The sequence below is a fragment of the Neomonachus schauinslandi genome, chromosome 11 (assembly GCF_002201575.2).
Source record: "Neomonachus schauinslandi chromosome 11, ASM220157v2, whole genome shotgun sequence".
Classification (NCBI taxonomy): domain Eukaryota; kingdom Metazoa; phylum Chordata; class Mammalia; order Carnivora; family Phocidae; genus Neomonachus; species Neomonachus schauinslandi.
This window is the reverse complement of record NC_058413.1, coordinates 11,433,365-11,455,211: the sequence shown is the minus strand read 5'-3', so window position 1 is coordinate 11,455,211 and position 21,847 is coordinate 11,433,365. Positions and strand designations below refer to the sequence as shown.

Below are 21,847 nucleotides of genomic sequence, written 5' to 3'. Positions count from 1 at the left end.
TAATGTATAAAGTACCCAAATATTATCTGAGGTTTATTTTAATTGGTGGGGTTAGAAATGATTTTTAACTTTTTTCTGTCTACTTTTATATGTTTCCCAATTTTTCTAAAATCAATGTGTATTATATTTAAAAATGGAAAAATGTTAACTTTATGTTTTTTAAAGATTTTATTTCAGAGAGAGAAAGAGAACATGAGGGGAGAGGGTTAGAGGGAGAAGCAGACTCCCCGCTGAGCAGGGAGCCCAGTGTGGGACTCAATCCTGGGACTCCCAAGATCATGACCAGAGCTGAAGGCAGACGCTTAACCAACTGAGCCACCCAGACGCCCAGGAAAAATGTTATTTTAAAAGTAGAACCATAATAAGACAGATTGGCAGGAACAGAGAAAAGAAGTTCTTATACCAGTTCTGCCAAATAACCATTAGTCCCTTGACCCCTTCTTGAAATTTCCCATTCTGAATGGGGTGAAGATACTGTTTATAATTTTGAAACATCACAAATTACACTTTTGAAATGACAACACGTTCCAGATATTTATTACATTCCAGATATTATTTTTATAACTTTTCAACACTAATGGGTATCACAATAAACATTTCCCAAGACTCAGTCAATAGAAAGGAGAAAAATAAGGCTTTATGAGTGGAAACTTAAAGAATTATTAGTGCTCTTAGAGGGAACCTCTTGTAATTATTCTATGAGTATATAGGAATGCTAACAGCATGTCTCAGTATATAACCTTGTGAGGAGATAACAAATAAGAATGTCCTTTGACATCACTTGAAGGAATTCATCAATTCAATAAGTATGTACTGACTATCTGCTTTAGCCATTTTAGGCACTGGGGGTGGATCAGTGAACAAAACAAACAAAATACATACCCATTAAGAATTTTCTCTTATTTGTTAAGCGCCTGCCTTCGGCTCAGGTCGTGATCCCAGGGTCCTGGGATCGAGCCCCGCATCGGGCTCCCTGCTCCGCAGGAGGGCTGCTTCTCCCTCTCCCTCTGCCCCTCCCCCCACTTGTGCACGCACGCTCTCTCAAATAAATAAAATAAATAAACTTTAAAAAAAAAAGAATTTTCTCTTATTTTAAATGTTAATACCTAACTTTCAGGAGCTTGCTCTATACTTGGGAGCTAGAAATAGGAACTGGGGCCCGAGGAAGTAGTAAATCAGTTCCCCTGAGTTGATCATTTTCTGAAGAATTCTTTTGTGCCATTTACATGAGCCCAGAAACCCCCACATTGCCTAGCGCAGCAAATGTCTTTTCATTACCTTATTTAGTGCATCTTTCAGTTCCTTGTTCCTCATACTGTAGATCAAGGGGTTCAAGACGGGGGTGACAAAGGTGTAGACAACAGACACCACACGGCCCATTTCTGGGTTGTAGCTAGAGCTAGGGCGTAAATAGATAAGGCTACAGCAGCCATACTGGAGGAGAACCACGGTCAGATGAGAAGAGCAGGTAGAGAAGGCCTTGCGCTGCCCCTCTGTGGAGCGGATCTTCAAAATGGCACCCACAATGAAGATGTATGAGATGGAGATCAGGGAAAAGGGAATAGTAAGGATGATGACACTGACAATGAAGATCATGGCTTCTTGCATTCGGGTATCTCCACAGGCCAACCGCAAGATCGGGAGTACGTCACAGTAGAAGTGAGTGATTCTGTTTTGGCCACAAAATGGCAGGTGGAAAATCAGAGCCGTTAGTTGTAAGGCTAGAATGAAACCAAGGACCAGGGCTCCTGTAGCCAGCTGGGCACACAGCTGCCATCTCATGATGAGGGTGTAACGCAGGGGATCCCGAATAGCTACAAACCGATCATAAGCCATGATCCCCAAGAGGATACAGTCAGCACTGCCCAGAAAGACAAAGAAGAACATCTGTGTGCCACAGCCAGTGAAAGAGATGGGTATTCTCCCCATGGTCAGGAGGTTGACCAAAGCGAGAGGGGCCACAGTGGAAGAGTAAAAGATCTCCAGAACTGCCAGGTTGGCCAGGAAGAAGTACATGGGAGTGTGGAGTGAACACTCTGCCCAGACAGTGAGAAAGATTGTGGCATTACCAATGAGACTGCCAATATACATTAGCAGGAAAGCCACAAAAATAAGTATTTGTATCTCCAGGATGGGTGAAAATGGGTGAAAGTGGAACTGGATGTCTATGGTTTGGTTTTCATCCCCCATAAAGGTGACACATCAGGTTTTCTAGGACAAAAGAAAAAGTATGTTAGGAAAGAAAGTGCTTTGAGCTTTAGGATGAAGGTGATGATACTGTGTTAGCACCTCTAGCTTTAATAATCTTGAAGATGAGTTTATACTGGGCAGGTCACTCTCTATTCTTGCTTGTGTTTGCCGGCTCACATTTTCAAGAGAGTTGGCTCAGGTTAACTATAAAGCCTGTCACTTTGAGTAAGAGCCAAGTTAATTTGCCCCATGTGGCAACTGAGCTCAGGACTTTGACTTCACTTTTGTTTTGCAAGAACCAGCTAAACTAATAACCCCTGAATTTCTAAACATACGCATTGCCTAGCAATAATATACTGGCTGTCAAATATGAAGTCGTAATGATCTTGAGTCCAAGTCCTATAATATACATTGGGATCATATTGTCCCATATAAAGGGTGCTCCATTGTTCTCTGAAGGGTTATCTTCCTAGACAGAAAAAGAGGTCAACTTGGGCCAGTGCAGCAGCATTGAGCATGATGGCTCCATTACTGGTTTGTGATTGCAGAAAAAACTCTGAGCCTTCTAGTATTTTGGCCCTTAACTGTAGGCACCCCATACCGTTTACAAACTTTCTCTGTGTTTTTTTTTTTTTTTTAAGATTTTATTTATTTATTTGACAGAGAGAGACGCAGCAAGAGAGGGAACACAAGCAGGGGGAGTGGGAGAGGGAGAAGCAGGCTTCCCGCTGAGCAGGGAGCCCGATGCGGGGCTTGATCCCAGGACCCTGGGATCATGACCTGAGCCGAAGGCAGATGCTTAATGACTGAGCCACCCAGGCGCCCCTTTCTCTGTATTTTTAACCAAAAGTCAAGAGAAGTACAGCAGTTTTAGAAACAGCATCAGTATAGACATCTAGCTTTGGAAAGTTTATGAAAATTCTTCCCCCTCTGACAATTGGACAATGCCCACATTCTTGCATATGGCAGAGAAAGTATCAAATATGATATACACCCTTCTAAAACAAACTTTTAATTTTTTTCTTTTATTTTTTGTGATAATTTAAGTATGTTTTATTTATCATAGATACATGATCTTTTGCAGGATAAGGACTACATCTTATTCCTCCCCCTCTAATGCCTAGTATGGTGACCAATAAATATTTGTTGAATGAATAAATAAATGAATAAGTTTTCACAACCTGGGTAGATTTTCTTTTCTTTCTTTTTTTTTTTAAAGATGTTATTTATTCAATTGAGACAGATACAGAGAGAGAGCATGAGCAGGGGGAGAGGCAGAGGGAGAGGGAGAAGCAGACTCCCCACTGAGCAGGGAGCCCGATGCGGGGTTCCATCCCAGGACCCTGAGATCATGACCTGAGCCAAAAGCAGATGCTTAACGACTGAGCCACCCAGGCGCCCTGTTTATTTATTTTTTATTTATTTTTATTTTGTTTTTTAAAAGATTTTATTCATTTGATGGGCAGATTTTCATTTAGGCAGAGCATATAGTCTTGTAAAGTGTGACTTAAGGGTTCATGGAAGGAAAACATTCCTCTTACAAGCTGGCTGCAGCTTACTTAGTTCCTTTGTGTTTAGGAAACATTGTCACTGAAAATCTGCCCATCTTATTAGTACTTATTAGTTTGACTTCAGTTAATTCAGTGCTCAAAACTCACACTGTTTTCCTGTATGAGGAAAATAATCCTCTCTCTCCATCTCCCTGAATCTCTGTTTGAAGATTAGGCTGATGTGCATTTCTGGTCTGGGCATTGCCCTGCTCTGGGCCTCACCACTGAATGGGACCAAGCACCGAATGTAGAGTTTCCTCTAGACGACTATAGGGAGTAGATTGGGCTAGAATAAACTTCAAAATGAGACTAGAGCATTTAAGACAGCTAGGGCCTTGTTTCACCTTCTTTTGTAGTTACTGTCACACCCATAAACACACCCTCTACCCAATAGTCATCCCATAGGAAGTCATCCAAACTCCTATAGGTTTGTTAATTACTGCTTGGATCTGGGTCAGGCTCATCCCTCCAGGAAGGAAGGCTAGACATTTACCAAAGGGATAAGAGTTGAAGGGCCTTGTAAAGACTTTCATTCATAAAATTATTTTTTTTCTGGTAAAATGAAAAATTTACCCAGCTAAAATGAAAACGTGAGCTAAGATGCATGGGGGTGGGAGTGTAAATGAAGAGGGTCAGTTATAATACCGTTTTACCTGTCAATAGCACCTTACCTGATTTTGCCAGAATCAACTCAACTTCTCTTTCAGTCCCTGTAAAGGGGAAACACTTAATTTTTTTATTTTATTAAAAAAATTTTTTTTGAGTAGGCTCTGTGCCCAGAATGGAGCCCAACACAGGGCTTGAACTTACAGGTCCTGAGATCAGGACCTGAGCTGAGATCAATAGTCAGACTCTTAACTGCCTGAGCCACCCAGGCACCCTGAAAGGGGGAATGTTTTAGAGCACTATGCATATGGGAGGAAAAAGTGACATAACCTGGATATAAACCTTGAAGAACAACTGGATGTCTTTATAGCAACTTAGGGGCAATTTGTTATAGACCACTCTATGCTTTTTCAATGTATTTATGTTCACTATCTCATTTAATTGCCTTAAAATGTTCAGTAGGTAGGAATGTAGCTATTAAGACCTCCATCTTGAGGCTGAAGCACAGGAAGGATAATTAACTGACCCATTATCCTTCAGTGATTTAGAGGTAGAAGAGAGACTAGCATTTAGATCTCCTTGTACTTATCAATGATTACATAAATCTTAGATTGATTCTTGTTGCAGGACCATGAACCAGCTGTGATCTTCTCACTGACACTCCCAGTGAACTCAGAACAAACCAGCAAATGGCTTTTCTCAGGGTAAGGCTCTTAGATATATAGAAGAATGACTTTAATGATGCTAGAGGAAAAGATAAAGAGAATTCTATTCAGAACTTGTAGCCAATTCCATGAACTACAAGGTTTGTATGCTAAAAACGCTGCTAATTCAAATAAAACTTGGTGAGACTTGGCTTCGCCTCTAAGGAGGTCAGATTATTTTAGGATTAAAGCTGTGCTTACAGGCACCAAAAGCATCAATCTCTGGTTCCTAAAAACACAGGCATACCAATTGGTCTGCAGAACTGGCAGTAAAGCCTTGCAGAGCTAAGAATTTGAGTACTGGAGTTGAGAAGACCTGGGACCATCCCCTGTCTCTGCTATTTACCATCTGTGTGACCCTGAACAGCTTCTCTCTGTGCACTTCACTTTCTTCATCTTCGAAATGCAAATAATATCAACATCTATCCCATAAAGTTGTTGTAAAGATTAAATGAGGGAATGACTATAAAGTGATTTGTACAGTATCTGGTGGTGGTGTCATTCCAGGCTAGCTATTGCCATAATTGATTTTTGAAATGCTGTACTAATGGCCCTGTGTGAGTCTTGCCATAGATAACATGAGTTCTTATTCTGTTATAATAGTATATCAAATCTTTGATGATCATGTTTTCCTGCTTTTCATTCCCTATGTACAATTACATGTCTTTACCTCCACAGGACAAGGTGTAAGTATGTGGGTGTGGCATTGTTATTACTCCAATTTGAACCAGGACAATCTAGTCCCATGAGGGAATCCAGTGACTATAAAGGTATTTCCATTTTCATCTGAATTTTCCAGTGTATCTTGACCTTTCTGAATTTTAATTACTATCATTGATGACTTAGGCTATTTATATTATATTTTCTCTTATTTCACATTCTCCAAGAAGGAGGGGCTCATGGCTCTCATATCTCATGCATACCATTGTACACCCAGCACCTATCATTGTACCAGAATACAGGAAGCAATATAAGACTGAATGCATACATGAATGAACGAAGGATTTTTTTGCTTGTATATACGAGGGAAAGAGAGAACATATAGCTTTGTCTGGGATAGTTTGATGTTCTAGTAAGGAGTAGTTCAATCCTCATAAGAGATGAAAAATAGTAGGGAACTTATCCAGAATATTTTGAATCTTGGAGCCAGAGCCAAAAGAATTTCCACCTGATTCCTTAGGACCATACAGATTTGTGTTAAATAATGGCATGTTAAGGCGTTAGCCTATTTACCCACGAAATGGCCATTGCCATTCTTGTGACTAGATGCATAGTTCCCAGTTCTGTTCATTTTGAAGTTGTCAGATGTTTTTCTGCTCTGAACCCAAACTGGATATTGTTCAATGCATAGTGAAACTGTTTTGATTCTTTTCGTCTGTCTTCACTTGGACTAAATTGTAAGAACAAGGACCCATGATAAATGGCAGGTCTATAAGTTACTGATTACCTGGAAAGAAAGTCAAAACACACATCAGAATTTTCCTTGTGGAGCCAGTCTTCCAGACTTTTACAGATGTTACAAAAACCAAAGACAAAGACAGAATATTTATTATTCTAAGGGATAATTAGAATCATCTTATTATCAAGAACTCTGGTGGTGTATCTCCTTAGCTATAATCTTCAGAGTTGGCTCTTAAGCACGTAGGTAGGGAATCTGATGCCCTACAAGGCAGCTAAGAGAGATGCTGGAATTGGCTGAGAACTTACCTTCCTCTGGAAGGAGGAATGATCTTCTAATCCAAGTGTTATTTCTAAAGGTTTCCCTCAATCCTCAAGCCTTTATAACTTCTGCAGGGATCTTTGGGACCAATCTCCCCCGGGTGTCCCCAGATCCCTGTCCACAAACAAGTGCCAGGTGGTGGAACAGACTTGTCATTGTTCCTCCTTCCCAGAAGCCAAACTCACCGTCAGCGGTTTCTGTCAAGCACAGTGTCTCTTCAGCAATCTTGCATCTTGCTGTGTTTTAGTTCAAGTGAGGCATTTATCCCTTGGAACCTGGTGTTTTAGGAGGGTTTCACAGTCTACCAGTCAAGTTTCACCTCCAACAGTGGTTAATAGCCCTTAGAAATTCAAAGCAAGAGAAACAAACAACCTTTATCATCCACTGTTTAGTAGATTTTAAAGAGTTGACTTACATTTCATTGGTAGTTTGCCTTGATGAAGTCACCCCCTTTCTCAATTGTTTTAAAAATAGTGCTTGGCTGTTATTTTCTGTGATAATGTCATTAAGCCAAAAACCAACAACCAGAATAGTCTTTCTTCTGGAGTAAATCACTGGTGTCATTTTCATAAAGAAACAACATAATAAATAGTGTATCTAATCACCTAGATAAAGGTTGAGAAGTTGAGTCAGACATCTGATTATTATTATTTTGTATTGAAGTATATTTAACAATGTTATATTAGTTTCAGATGTACAACATATTGATTGGACAATTCTGTACGTTACTCAGTGCTCACCACCGTATGTGTACCCACCATTTGTCACCATGCAACATTATTACAACATTTTTTTTTATATTTATTCATTAGAGAGAGAGAGAGTACACAAGCAGGGGGAGAGGCAGAGGGAGAGGGAGAAGCAGACTCCTCACTGAGCTGGGAGCCTGATGTGGGGCTTGATCCCAGGACCTGGAGATCACGACCTGAGACGAAGGCAGTTGCTTAACCATCTGAGCCACCCAGGTGCCCCAACATTATTACAGTATTATTGACTATATTCCCTATGATGCACTTTTTATCTCTGGAACACTTGATTGTTTTGAGGCAAGCCCCATGACATTTTGTAGGATGAAGGCAAAATTTTGCATTAACAGCATGCTTCATTGCTGTTCATATATTCTGATGTTCGGTAGACATATCTTTAGGTTATGTCTTTAAACTTTTAAAATCATTATTATTTCTTCTCTCAAAAAGTGATTTGGTATCACTACCACCACAGGGGAATATCACCATTATTTTCAAGAGACTTAAAACTTTTCTTTATTAAAGAAGGAGGTACCCCTGAAATTAATAATATACTATATATTAACTAATTTGAATTCAAATTTAAAAAAAAAGGAGGGGGAAGTTGGAGAAAAAGAGGTGAACAGATTTTTGTGGATTTAAAAATATGCTCGTTTAAAAATAATGTAAAGTATGTGTGAAGTGTGCACATATAATATATAATGTTTTCTAAGTGCTTTTACATTACTCTTTTATTCTCACACTATCTTATGAGGTTGAAATGATCATTTCCATTTTACAGATGGGTCAGTAGAAGCTCACCTAGGCTAAGAAAAGGATAGTGCTCGAGCCAGGGCTGAAATTCAGATTTCATAACCTAAAGTCCTTTTTTATTATATTAAGCTGGCTTTAGTCTGTATTACTGTGGCTATAATAATTATTACTGCTTGTTATTAATTAAGCTTTTTGGTTTAATTTTATTAAAACTTCTTTCTAGTAACCTTTTTGCATTCCACCCTTTGTCTTTCTGATTCTATATTTCTCTTGATCATATAACCTTTAGAAGAGGATAATTTTCATGGTCCCTTGGCTTATAAAGCTTCCTTGAAGTAGAAAAAAATGATTCAAGTTAAAAAGTTAAGCTGAGCACATTGTTTTTCAGTCACAATTAAAACAAACATGATTTCTGTATGAAGTATACAGATCAAATTATTGAACTTAAACAATAGAAAAATTGAATTTTTAACTACAATAAATATGTCCTGGATATAACAATTTTATAATTGTTATTTTAATTTTTAATTGAAGTGTAGGTGACATATTGGTTTCAATTGTATGACATAATGATTCGATAGTTCTATATCTTACAAAATGCTCATCATGATAAGTGTAGTCACTCTCTGTCACCACACAAAGTTATTGCAATATTTTTTTCTCCTTGATTTTATTTATTTATTTGAGAGAGAGAGAGAGACAGCATGAGAAAGAGAGAGAAAGAGAGAGAGAGAGAGTTGTGAGCATGAGCAGCGGGGAGAGAGGAGGGAGAAGCAGACTCTCTGCTGAGCAGGGAGCCCAACATGGGGCTCGATCCCAGGACCGTGGGATCATGACTTGAGCTGAAGGCAGATGTTTAACTGACTGAGCCACCCAGGTGCCCCCAAAGTTATTACAATTTTGACTGTATTTCCTATGTTGTACTTTTTATCCCTGTGACTTATTTATTTTATAACTGGAAGTTTCTACCTTAGTCCCCTTGACCTATTTTGTTCATCCCCGATCTCCGCTCTACTCTGGCAACCACCAGTTTGCTCTCTGTATTTATGAGTCTGTTTCTCTTTTGTTGTTGTTGTTTGTTTGTTTGTTCATTTGTTTTGTTTTTTAGATTCTATATATAAGTGAAATCATATGGAATTTGTCTTAATAATTTCTTACAAAATATTTATACCTCTTGCTTCCATGGAAACAAACTTTTTCTGAGTATTTCAGTGCTTACCAGTTCTAATATCTGGTTTATAGAAGCCATCACTAGATTTACAGTCATCTTTCTTTGCCATTTAGACCTCAAGTTTTTTTAAAATTTTTAAAAATTATTAACATATAATGTATTATTTGTTTCAGGGGTACAGGTCTGTGATTCATCAGTCTTACACAATACACAGCACTCACCATAGCACATACCCTCCCTGATGTACATCACCCACCCACCCCATCCCCCCCACTCCCCTCCACTCCAGCAACCCTCAGTTTGTTTCCTGAGATTAAGAGTCTCTTATGGTTTGTCTCCCTCTCTGGTTTCATCTTGTTTCATTTTTTCCTCTCTTCCCGTATGATCCTCTGCCTTGTTTCTCAAATTCCACATATCAGTGAGATCATCTGATAATTGTCTTTCTGTAGACCTTAAATTTTAATAAATATTAAATTTGGGAAGCTATGTTCTCCACTAGCAACTGATATTGGCAAATTTAAAAATGAGAGTTAAAAAATCCCGAGACCCAGATAGTATTTAAAAATGTGCCTAGTAAATTATTACTGTAAATACATTGCACTACTAAAACAGGAATCTCATACTAGAGCTTAGAAAACTAAGATTTTTAATTCCGCATACACTGAGTTCATATTAACAGCACATTCCTTACTGTGCTCACTCAATTTCAAAGATAAAGTTTTACAGATGACTACAGTAGCTCACTTTCTTCATAATTCATTAAATTACACATGTCAACGTGGATACTGAAAATTCTCTTAGGAGTATAAACCTTTCTTTGCAAGATAATATTGGTGTTTTCAATAGAGAAAAACAATAAATTGATTTGAAATTGATGAGCTGATTGTGAGATTCTCAATTCACAGTTGAAATGCATGTTGCTCCTGTTTTTTTTTGTTTTGTTTTGTTTTTTCTTTTCATTTTCTGGGTTGGAGAAGTTGCCACCACATTCAGAGACTCTGAAAAATTTACTTGGAATCAATATATATATATAGTGGTTGCTTTTTTTTTTTTGAAACCATTTATTGTTCTCTTTCATTGCTTCTAAGGGCATTATGTACAATGAATTTTGGTGCCTGCATTATATTACTTAAAATATTAATTTACATAAAATATTATGCCAAATTATAACTTGGAAAAGTGAATTTAAAAGTAGATATCTTCTAAAGTATGTCTTTGCCTTGCATTCTAGAAACTATATCCTTATTTATATCATCAGCAATTTTCTGAAGAGCATTATATACTGTGTTTTTTAGAGGCATGATAGCAAACTCAATTTTTCTTTTTTTTTTATTTTTTAAAGATTTTATTTATTTATTCACGAGAGACAGAGGCAGAGGGAGAAGCAGGCTCCCCGCGGAGCAGAGAGCCTGATGCGGGACTCGATCCCAGGACCCTGGGATCATGACCTGAGCCGAAGGCAGACGCTTAACCGACTGAGCCACCCAGGTGTCCTGCAAACTCAATTTTTCTATTATATATTTGACAATAGCTCCAAATTTATTTGGTAAATATAACTTGGATTTGTTCTAGCGTTTTTGTTGGGATTGAAAAATCATTGTATATCTCTTGGATGATATAAAAGTTCACTGGCATCAAAAGTGAATTTTGCTACTTTGTTCACGAAAGAATGGTCTAGAATGTTTTAGAGGATCTTATGTTTCAATATATTATGTATTCCATACAAATTTGTACCATTGTCATATGTCTCATTCACTCAAATTATTTGTATCTGGATTAAGCTCTTTTTGGCAGACAAAAAAAAAAAAGCTAATGTCCACTTAATGCATACAACACAATATCTATTATATAGTAGGTCCTCACAAAATAGTATCTCTAAATTGTCCAAATATGAAATATCTCCATATTGTGATTTATTATATATTAAAATTGTTCATGTTATTTTTCTGCTCTGTGGCGCACTGTTACACTATTGTTTAAAAACAAAATGATACTTACCATTCAAGACCTTCTCTATAAATTTTTTGCTTCTTAAATTCCATTAGATTTTCAGCAGAATCTCAGTTTTACTCTGTATTCTAATCAGGCCATTTCCTAAATAGGTTCTATACTTTCCCACCTACATGCTTTTGCTCATCTCATGCCATTATACTAGATATATCCTAGGGTCTCTTGCCGTCAAACTCCAACCTATCCTAAAATTCTTACGTAAAGAGGTACTTTCTCCATAAAGTCTATCCTAATAGTGTATGTAGGAATAGGCTCTTTAAACTTTCATAGTTCTTTATATAAACCTTGTCTATGATATTATCTTAGAGGTAATTGTGTACTTAAAAAATTATTAGACTACATATCTGATTAAGGGCAAAAACAATGGTAAATTTATTTTTTAATAGTTCTACACATATAGTTACTCAGTAGATACTTGTTAACTTAAATCAATCTTCTTGGCCACAGAAATGGTGAGACAGCAAAGACTTGGCGATGTGAGAAGAACAACTTTAGACTAGAAAGCTGTGCTCATTCAATGGGACTCACAGTAGATTTTTGTTCAACAAATATTTATTTTGAGTGTTCTCTTTGTGCTAGTTGATGTATTAGCATTTTAAGTGTGCAACTGACCTGAGAGGAGGAGACAATAAACAGGAACCTACAGGAACTGTCCCACAAAGATGCAGAACTTTGAAAGAGAATGCGGACTGCTCTTGCTGAGACAAAAGGTTAAATTTTTTTTTTTTTTAATTTTATTTTTTTAAAAGATTTTATTTATTTATTTGAGACAGAGAGAATGAGAGAGACAGAGAGCACATGAGAGGGGGGAGGGTCAGAGCGAGAAGCAGGCTCCCTGCCGAGCAGGGAGCCCGATGCGGGACTCGATCCTGGGACTCCAGGATCATGACCTGAGCCGAAGGCAGTCACTTAACCAACTGAGCCACCCAGGCGCCCCAAAAGGTTAAGTTTTTATTTATCTGAGAGAGAGAGCCAGCTAGTGAGAGAGAGCATGAGTTGGGGGAGAGGGAGAGGGAGAAGCATGCTCCCCACTGAGCAGGGAGCCTGATGTGGGGCTTGATCCCAGGACCCCTGCATCATGACACGAGTCAAAGGCAGACCCTTAACTGACTGAGCCACCCAGGTGCCCCGAGACAAGAGGTTTTAAAAGAAACTTCACCGGAAAATGGCATTAGTTAATGAGGGCCTAAGAGACAATAGGAAAATCTCAGGAGACTAGGTATTGATGCTGTAGAAGAGCCAGAGATGAACGTATCACATTGTAGTAATGATTAGAACAACTTAAAAATCAGATAGTAAATAGGTTAGCCTGGTGATGGGTATTAAAGAGGGCACATTCTGCATGGAGCACTGGGTGTTATACGCAAGTAATGAATCATGGAACACTACATCAAAAACTAATGATGTAATGTATGGTGATTAACAACAACAACATAATAAAAAATATATATATAGAATTGCCAAAAGCCATAAAGAATGCAAACTATGTTCTTCTCCAGAAGACCAGGAACCAGGGACCAGTGCTGTTGCAGAACTTAGCTGGAGGAAGACTGAGACCACAATGGGTGATTATGGGGTTCATCTCTAAGCCAAAATAAGAAGCATTTTTTTGGGGGGGGTGACTAAGATTATCTCCAAATGTAAGAGTCCCACCAATCCTGAAAAGAAACTTTGTGCAATGTCTGCTTTTCAACCTCAAATGGAGATTTAAAAAAAGCAACTGAACTTGGATACTCCACAAGTTGTATCTACCAAGTCAACCTGTGGTTTGAGTTTATTTACCATAAAATAAGAAACATAAACTCTATAAAACCTCTACCCTTTCCATTTTGGCTTTGAGAACAGGAAACTTGAAGATACAGGGACCTTTAGAGGGACAAAAAATAAGTTCTCTTTTATGAAATCCCAGAATGTAAAACAAAACCCAACAAGAAGAAATTATAGAGAGATAGCTTTTAGTTCTATAAAAAAGGAATATCTTCATTAGTTCTGGTTTTGGTAAAATGAAGTAAGCATCATCTACCCTGTCCCTCCCACTGAATGCAGCTAAAAAACTTGGACAGAAAGCAAGGAGCAGCCATCTGAGGGCTCTGAAAAGCAAATAGTAACAGGTAGTTTGGGAAAGAAGGCCAGATTTGGAGGACAGCTGACCTGGTGGTTGGTTTGCCCCTTTTTGTTCCCTCTCCTATGTCCCCTGGCCTGGACTCAGGGCAGCCTGAAACCCAGAAGTGGGCATTGGCATGGATAGACAGGACTCCAAGAGGAACCATCTAGTTCAGACTGGAAGAGTGAGAAAGGGATCTCCTGCTGGTGACAATGACAGCGGTGGGACCCACAGGCACCTAAAACTCAGGGGGAAAGATACCTTTTTCTCCAATCAAAGAACTTGTTGTCTCTAGAAGGTAAGGTGAATCCCTGTGGATTTTTTTTTCTCTCTCCCGTCTTCCTGCCATTTGGACTCAGACCTGGGTGCAGTCAAGGGAAATTCCCTTCAGAGTAGGTAAATAAACCTTAGCCTTCTGACCAAGCAGGAGAACCCAGGGAACTGGAAAGTACCAGGCAGATTTTGCAGAGGGAGGATCTCAGGAAAGTGACCTGATAAAGCTGTTTATGAATTCTTGGGCTCACCCCTGAGTCACAAATGGGTGGAAAGGAATCCGAACAGCACACTAGAGACTTTGAAGACTTAGATGGAACTAAGAGATAAACCACCTCCAGGTGCCAGACTGGCCACTGGGTAGAACACATGTGGAACATATCTGAATATCACATCAAAGGCTTTGAAAATTGAACTAACATTGAAGTTACAACATAAAGGGGTGGAGTGGTGGTGGTCAAAGAATTTCCAACACTTTGAATCTGATAACCAGAGAAATTACTGAGACTAGGGTTGATAGTAACCCTGCCAGCTCTAGTCTCCAGAAGAGAATGAGGATGGGGAACAGATGGTAAAGATTTGGGGATTGCCGTCAATGTTGATCCCTTCCCAACTGGACTACTTTCTAGATCAGTGGCTCTTACGCTGTATTATGTATCAGAATCACATGGAAGGCTTGTTAAACCTCAGATTGCTGGGCCCTACCTTCTCCTACTTCTGATTAAGTAGATTTGCTGGGGCGGGGCTGAGAATTTGCATTTGTAACAGGTTCACAGGTGATGCAGATGCTCCTGGTCCTGGGACCTGCATGCACTATGAGGGTCACTGTTGTAAAATAGCATTGCACAGGAACCAACAGGTTTCAAGTGCATATCATTAATTGGAATTATTGAGAAGCTAGCCAGGATCCTCTGTGACTTTAACCTTTCTGTCTAGCAGTTATGTGTTAGATATTAACCGCCCCCCCCCCGACACACATACCTTGGCCCCTAACCCTAACTCTAACCTCCAGAAACAGCTACTTCTCACATCTCCCCTTCTTTTTCTTCATTTCCTCCCCCTCTACCCCCTCATCCTCCCTCCTCATTCTTTTTTCTTCTCTTTCTCTAGCAACTACTATATTAGCTATTGAAAAAAAAAATGTGATTTTCCTGACCTCCAGGGACAACAAGAACTCCTTCTCTTTATTTGCTTTCCCCTCCCTCTTCCTCTTTCCCTTTCTTCTCCTCCCTCTCTCCCTACTTTTACTCCCTCCTTGTTTTGGATACAATAACAAAACATAGTTGGAATTTTCATCAGAACAATGAGAATTCTCATCAGAATGATGACTCAGAAGAAGCCCCAGAATTTTTCCTCCGGTAATTATTCACAAGTTGTTACAACATGGGACACTGGATTCCATTGCTCATAGATATTGTAATGCCTTTTGGCTCATTTAGTAGTTGGCCACCTACTCCTGAGTTTTCCAGGTGAATAATGGATCTACGGATGGGATTCAGTGGTTCATTTACAATTTTTGTAAACTGAACATACTGGATATATACATACAGAGATATCAATCTCTAGAAAATCAAACTAAAAATCCCTGTATTTGCAGTGAAGTCCACCACTCAACACTGGATGCTCCTTCTGTACTTTTTTGGTCTTTGGGATTTGGGCAGGAGGAAAAGAACGTGAGAAAGGTAACAGGAACTAGTTTTGCCAAGCCCTACAAAGAATAGGAAAGAGTATTTTTGAATGTCAAGAAAGAAAACAAAAACTTTATTTACAATTTTTCTGAAATCAAGAAATGAAGAATGAGTTTGTTTTAATTCTTTTCATAATTTTCCGTTTTAGAAAAATATCCACCAGTAAACTCTTCAGCCTACCTATATAAACAGCATCATAACACTGTACCTGAATTTAATGACCAGAAGAAGTGGAGAAGCTTTATGTACAAAAAACAAGTTCATTATAGGTATTATTGTAAAACTGGAAATATCTAAAATGTTCAGTTTTGGGGAATGGTTTGACTCTGTATCAGTGATTGCTGCAAAAATGTCATATAACAAACAAATCCCAAACCTAGTAACTTGTAAGTATTTATTTAATGATTTTCTTATATTTTTATTTGTTTATACAGGTGATTTTATGTCAGCTGGGGCAGCTCTGCTTTAGGTTACAGGCTGGCTATGCTTGGATCCAGGCTTTAGATTATGTTCGGGTCTGCTGCACAGATCTTGTTTTGGGATTGATGGGTCAGCTGCTTCCTGGGGCATGCTTTCCTCATTGTGATACAGGAAGGCGAGGGGATTAGTCAAACTAAGCAAGCATGTCTGAAACCTGTGTGCCATCATGCCCACTAGTATTCCATTGGTCAGAGTCACGTGACCAGTGTCAGTGGAACCAGCCAATTTACTCTGCCACTGAAGGGATACATGGCAGAGGGAGTGACGACAGAATTGAAAACAACAGTCTAAATCTACCACACTTTTCCAATCACACGATGAGATGTTTTTCTTTAAAAAAAACCTTGTTATTGTGGATAATGGCAAAAATATTAAAGCAGCTAGAAGAGTACAATGAACCCCCATGTACCCATTACTCAGCTTCACTAGTTATCAACTCCTGGCTACCTTTCTTTCATTTATATTTTCATTCACTCCCTTGAGTGGATTATTTAATCTCCTGGATGTCATGCCCTTTAGGATCTATCTCTGAGAAAATTTAAAAAAATTTTTAAGATTTTACTTATTTGAGAGAGAGAGTGTGCATGAGCAGGGGAGGGGCAGAGGGACAGGGAGAAGCAGATTCCCCACTGAGCAGGGAGCCCGATGGCGTCGACACAGGACTTGATCCCAGGACCCTGGGATCATGACCTGAACTGAAGGCAGATGCTTAACCAACTGAGCCACCCAGGAGTCCCTGAGATATTTTTTTTTTAAAAAGCATAGCCACAATCCCTTGAACTAATAATTTCTTAAGAACATGATAGAAATAAAATTCTATAAGAGAGCACAGGCAGGAATTTCTCTGACATTGGCTGTAGCAACATTTTTCTAGATATGTCTCCTGAGACAGGGGAAACAAAAGCAAAAATAAACTATTGGGACTACATTAAAATAAAAACTTCTGTACAGCAAAGGAAACAATCAACAAAACAAAAAGACAGCCTACTGAATGGGAAAAGATATTTGCAAATGACATCTCCCATAAGGGGTTAGTATCCAAAATATATGAAGAACTTACATACAACTCAACACCAAAAACAAAAATCCAGTTAAAAATGGGCAGAAGATATGAACAGACATTTCTCCAAAGAAGACATACAGATGGCCAACAGACACATGAAAAGATGCTCAACATCAATTGTCATCAGGGAAATGCAAACTAAAGCCACAGTGAGATATCACCTCATGCCTGTCAGAATAGCTAAAATCAAAAACACAAGAAATGAGTGTTGGCAAGGATGTGGAGAAAAAGGAACCCTCGTGCCCTGTTGGTGGGGATGCAAACTGGTACAGCCAGTGTGGAAAATGGTATGGAGGTTCCTTAAAAAATTAAGAATAGACTTACACGTACTGGGTATTTACCCAAAGAATGTGAAAACACTAATTCAAAAAGATATAAGCATCCTTATGTTTATTGTAGCATTATTTACAATAGCCAAATTATGGAAGCAGCCCAAGTGTCCTTCAATAGATGAATGGATAAAGAAGTGGTATATATATACAATGGAATATTACTCAGCCATAAAAAAGAATGAAATCTTGCCATTGCAACAGTGTGGTTGGATCTAGAGGGTATAATGCTAAGTATAAATAAGTAAGTCAGAGAAAGGCAGATACTGTATGATTTCACTCATAGCTGAAATTTAAGAAATAAAGTAAGTGAGCACAGAAAAAAAAGACAAAAAAACCCAGCCTCTTAAAAAAAGAACATGATAGAATCTTAGTTATCAAAAACTGTGTCTATAAAAGGTTTGTAATGACATTACATTGTAATTCATTTCCTAATGAATATAACTTTTAGTGAAAAAAGATAATGTATAATTACACGTATGTTAAAAATATGCTGTACAAGAGATCAAATGGAAATTTCACAAAATGTTAAAAACAGTTGTTTTTTAGTGCTGGGAATAAAGTTAGTTTTTTAAGAACATTTTATTTTTATCCATTTAAATACTTTAATAATTATGGATGATTTTTATATATTATATATTATTATTTATATACATTATAGATATATTTATATATATACATATTTATATATATTTATATATTATATTATAATATATATAATATATATTTTTTCATTATAATGAAAATAATGTCAAATTTAAATTTAAACATGAATTTAGGTTGCTGGGCAAGTCAGGTTACTTATATGGATATGCAATCTTCCCCGATAGTCCTATTATTAGTTTACAGGAAAGGAAGCATACAAAATTAGAAAGAGTAGCATACTTGCCATTGGAAGATCTTGGGCATATCACTCAAACTGAGTGTACTCTTCATTTGCCAAACGAGCATAATATAATGACAAACTAGGAACAGTTTGATCTTGAGGATCAAGTGCATATGAGGACATTCTGTAAATGGAAATTTGCTATACAATTGAAAAATATTATTAATATTTCTGAGACCAAATTCCTAGCTAGAACCAAGGTTAATAACTATAATATCATGTTCTAGACAGCAGGCTGTGGGAAATTGTTGTGTTCTTTAATTTCTTATGGTCAGTTGGAAAGAGCACTGGGCTGATAACCAGGGTGGCCTGGGTTCTAGGTCTGGTGTTGCCACTCACTAGCCTGGTTACCTTCTGAGAGTCCTTCCTACTTTTTGTTGTTGTTGTTGTTGCAAAAATTAGGAAGCCGTGTTAGATGATATCTAAGGGCCCTCTATATATCACAAATAATTGTTGGTAAAATGACGAATGCAAAATTTTGGAACTGAAAATTAATTTTTCACAGAAGGCATAATACCAACATTTGCTTGCCGTCGTTAGGTTCATTTGTTTACTGTCTCCGTAGGTTGATGTTCTGCACTGTGTGCAAATTTGGTGAGAGGAAATGGACCAATTAAAATGTGGAAGCCAAGTTTTCATAAAGCAGATGACAGAATAGATCATGGAGTTTTATATTTAGAGCCATGCAGTATATCCAAACAGATCATTTTGGGAACCGTTATGCTGCCTTCAATGTGAGCTGGACTTAATCAAAACATTTAAGTTGAAGTTTTGCTTTTGTTCCTTACTAGCTAGGTGACCTTGGGCAAATGCCTTAACTATCTGGATGCTCCATTTCTCAATCTCACAAATGGGTATCATAATGTCAGTTTAATAGGGATTCTGTTAAAAGGATAAACATGATAATATTCTTGGAATAGCTTTATATATGAAAAAGTTCTGTATATAGCGAAGTCTCTATTTGATGTTCAAAAGGGTAAGTCATCTGGAAGTGTAGCATTGTCTGTTTTCATTCATCTTAATGAAGGAAGCTGGTAAAGGGAATAATCAAAGCCCATAGGTATTAAGAAAGAAGTGAACAAAAGAAATAATTAGTTTCAAAACCTGGACAAGAACCAGAAATGGAAGTTGGAGTTTTGAATGTTGACATTGGAGCAAGAGATTTGTCAGGAGACCAGGCTTCAGCTCAATAATTATCTGTTCCCCAGCTTCATTATCCTGGGCCTTATTAAATGAAGTTAGGACCTTTAGGGATATATATGTGGGCATGATATAATAATTCTCAAATGATACTGTGTGACCTTAAGGCATAATCATCAGACTCAAGAATAAAGTTGAATTTGTTTATTAACTCTAGCAAAGAGAACTCAGATAATAACTGTAAACAAAGACACCGCATACATCTAAATAAAGGATACCAGTCCCCAAATACTGGGGTCAATAGTTGAGAGATATTTTCTTGTTTCATGCATTGGCACAACTCATTTTTAAGACTGCACAATTTTATATTCTTTTTCCTCTTATGTCTTACAGAACCATGATTGATTATCATATCTTGATTATTTTATTCCTCAGATTCTTGATACCTTGGGAAAATAAATATACTGTCTTTCCTAATGATAAAATAAACAATGCTATTAGCTCCTCATGGCAGTCCAAATGTGAACCTTGCTCTCTCTCTCTGGTGCTCCTTTCCAATTCTTATCCTGGGAAACTCTAGCTCATCTCCTCATATGCTCCAGTACCATATCTGTGAAGGCTTGGTCGGTTACTCCACGCTGCAGTCCACTCCCCTCCATGGCTCTCACAGCACTTTATTCATATTTCACTCTTAGCCTTTGTTGCATCAAATCATGGTGGTTTGTTAACATGTTTGTTACCCCCTCTAGACTACAAGCTACTTAGAGAGAAGAGCATGTCTTTTCTCTCTTTAGGTCTCAGGATCTCATCTAATATCTGATGTTGGGTATGGGATGAAGTTAGAAGAGAGATAGGAGGCACTCAGTGCCTGAATTCTTGATCTAATTTTTGACCCACATCTCCTCTCTGAATTGGATGTATGTTTAAAAGACCAAGCCAAGTGGTGCCTGGGTGGCTCAGTCAGTTAAGCGTCTGCCTTTGGTTCAGGTCATGATCTCCAGGTCCTGGGATTGGCCCCATGTGGGGCTCCTGGCTCAGCAGGGAGTCTGCTTCTGCCCCCCTCCTCCCCGCTCATGTTCTCTGTCTCTCTCTGTCTCAAAGGAATAAATAAAATCTTAAAAAAAAAGACCAAGCCAAGAAAAGGAAGTCTTGTGATGATTATTCTTCTCTTTCCTTGTTTTCTATCTCCCCCATTGCTCCATTCCTTCATTTCTTTCATCTTTCTTCTCTTCTCATCTGTAATAAGTAAAAATATTCACAGTCTAAAAAATAAAGTAATGAATTATAACCTATTCATGATTATATGCTGGTATAAATATGTAACTAAATAAAAATTTAAATGAGAGAGCATAGAAAAATCTCCCATACAATACAATTCCAAATAATTTATGTAGATATTCCCCCCTCAGTTGGGGGAGCATGACTCCCTACTCTGTAAGTGTGGGTTGAATATGGTGACTTCCTTCAAAAGAATACGGTATGGAAAAGGAGAAAAGAGAGTAAGTTTACACTGGAGAAACCTGACAAATACTGCCTCTGCCACGTGATCAAAGTCAACATCAACAGTGAGGTCATGTTTACAGTATGTACCCTTGATATAATGTATTGAGAATGACAGTCTACCTCTGCATCTTTCTTCCAAAAACCTGTAACTCAGACAAATTCAATTTGAAGGACATTCTACAAAATACCTCACCAGGAGTTCTCAAACTGCCACAGTTATCAAATATAAGGAAAGTCTAAGAAACTCACAGCCAAGAAGGACCTAAAGAGACATGATGACTGAATGTAGTGTGGTATCCTTGATGGGATCCTTGAACACTTGGACATTAGGTAAAAAAATAAGGTAATCTGAATAAAGTGTGAGCTTTAGTTAGTAATAACATGTCAATGTTGGTGAATTAGTTATGACAAATGTACTGTAGTCGTGTTACAATGGGGGAAATTGAGTGCAATGTGCACACATTCAGTCTTACCTAAAGTAGATATTCCCCGCTCGGTTACTTCTTATTCCTTCACCATGGTTACTGCCTTCATAGCAACTACTGTAGTCTATCATGATCTTTTTTTATTTGTTTACTGCCTGCCCCTCCCATTAGATTGTAACCTTCACAAGGGCAAAGATCTTCTCTGTTCAGTCTGTTGCGTTCCCACTATGTTGGAGGTTGCTATACATAGTAGATGATTAATAAATAGCTGTTAAATGAATGAAGGAAGGAATTATTGATAGTTGTTACCAAGACTTGAAGGATCATTGCAACTGGAGCAGAACTAACTTATTACTTTATGTTATAAATAAGCCATACTTCATGCATTCTCTAAAGAGAGGTAGTAGGGAAAGTACCTTGATCTAGGCTCCATTTCTCTCTCCCTCTCTACCTCTTGTCTCCTTTCTTTCTTTCTTTCTTTTTCTTTCTTTCTTTCTTTCTTTCTT

The 21,847-nt window shown here is 38.1% G+C and overlaps 1 protein-coding gene across 1 annotated transcript; it reads right to left on the bottom strand.

Annotated features, from left to right (window-relative positions):
- Window positions 1–1,251: 1,251 nt before the first annotated feature.
- LOC110576159 (olfactory receptor 10V1-like) lies at window positions 1,252–2,190 on the bottom strand. Its single transcript, XM_021685233.1, has one exon. The coding sequence runs from the start codon at window positions 2,188–2,190 to the stop codon at window positions 1,252–1,254; it is 939 nt and encodes a 312-aa protein (XP_021540908.1).
- Window positions 2,191–21,847: the final 19,657 nt, after the last annotated feature.

What these genes read in the sequence shown, in the direction of transcription:
- LOC110576159 (XM_021685233.1), bottom strand. Translation starts at nt 2,190, where the DNA reads ATGGGGGATGAAAACCAAACCATAGACATCCAGTTCCACTTTCACCCA.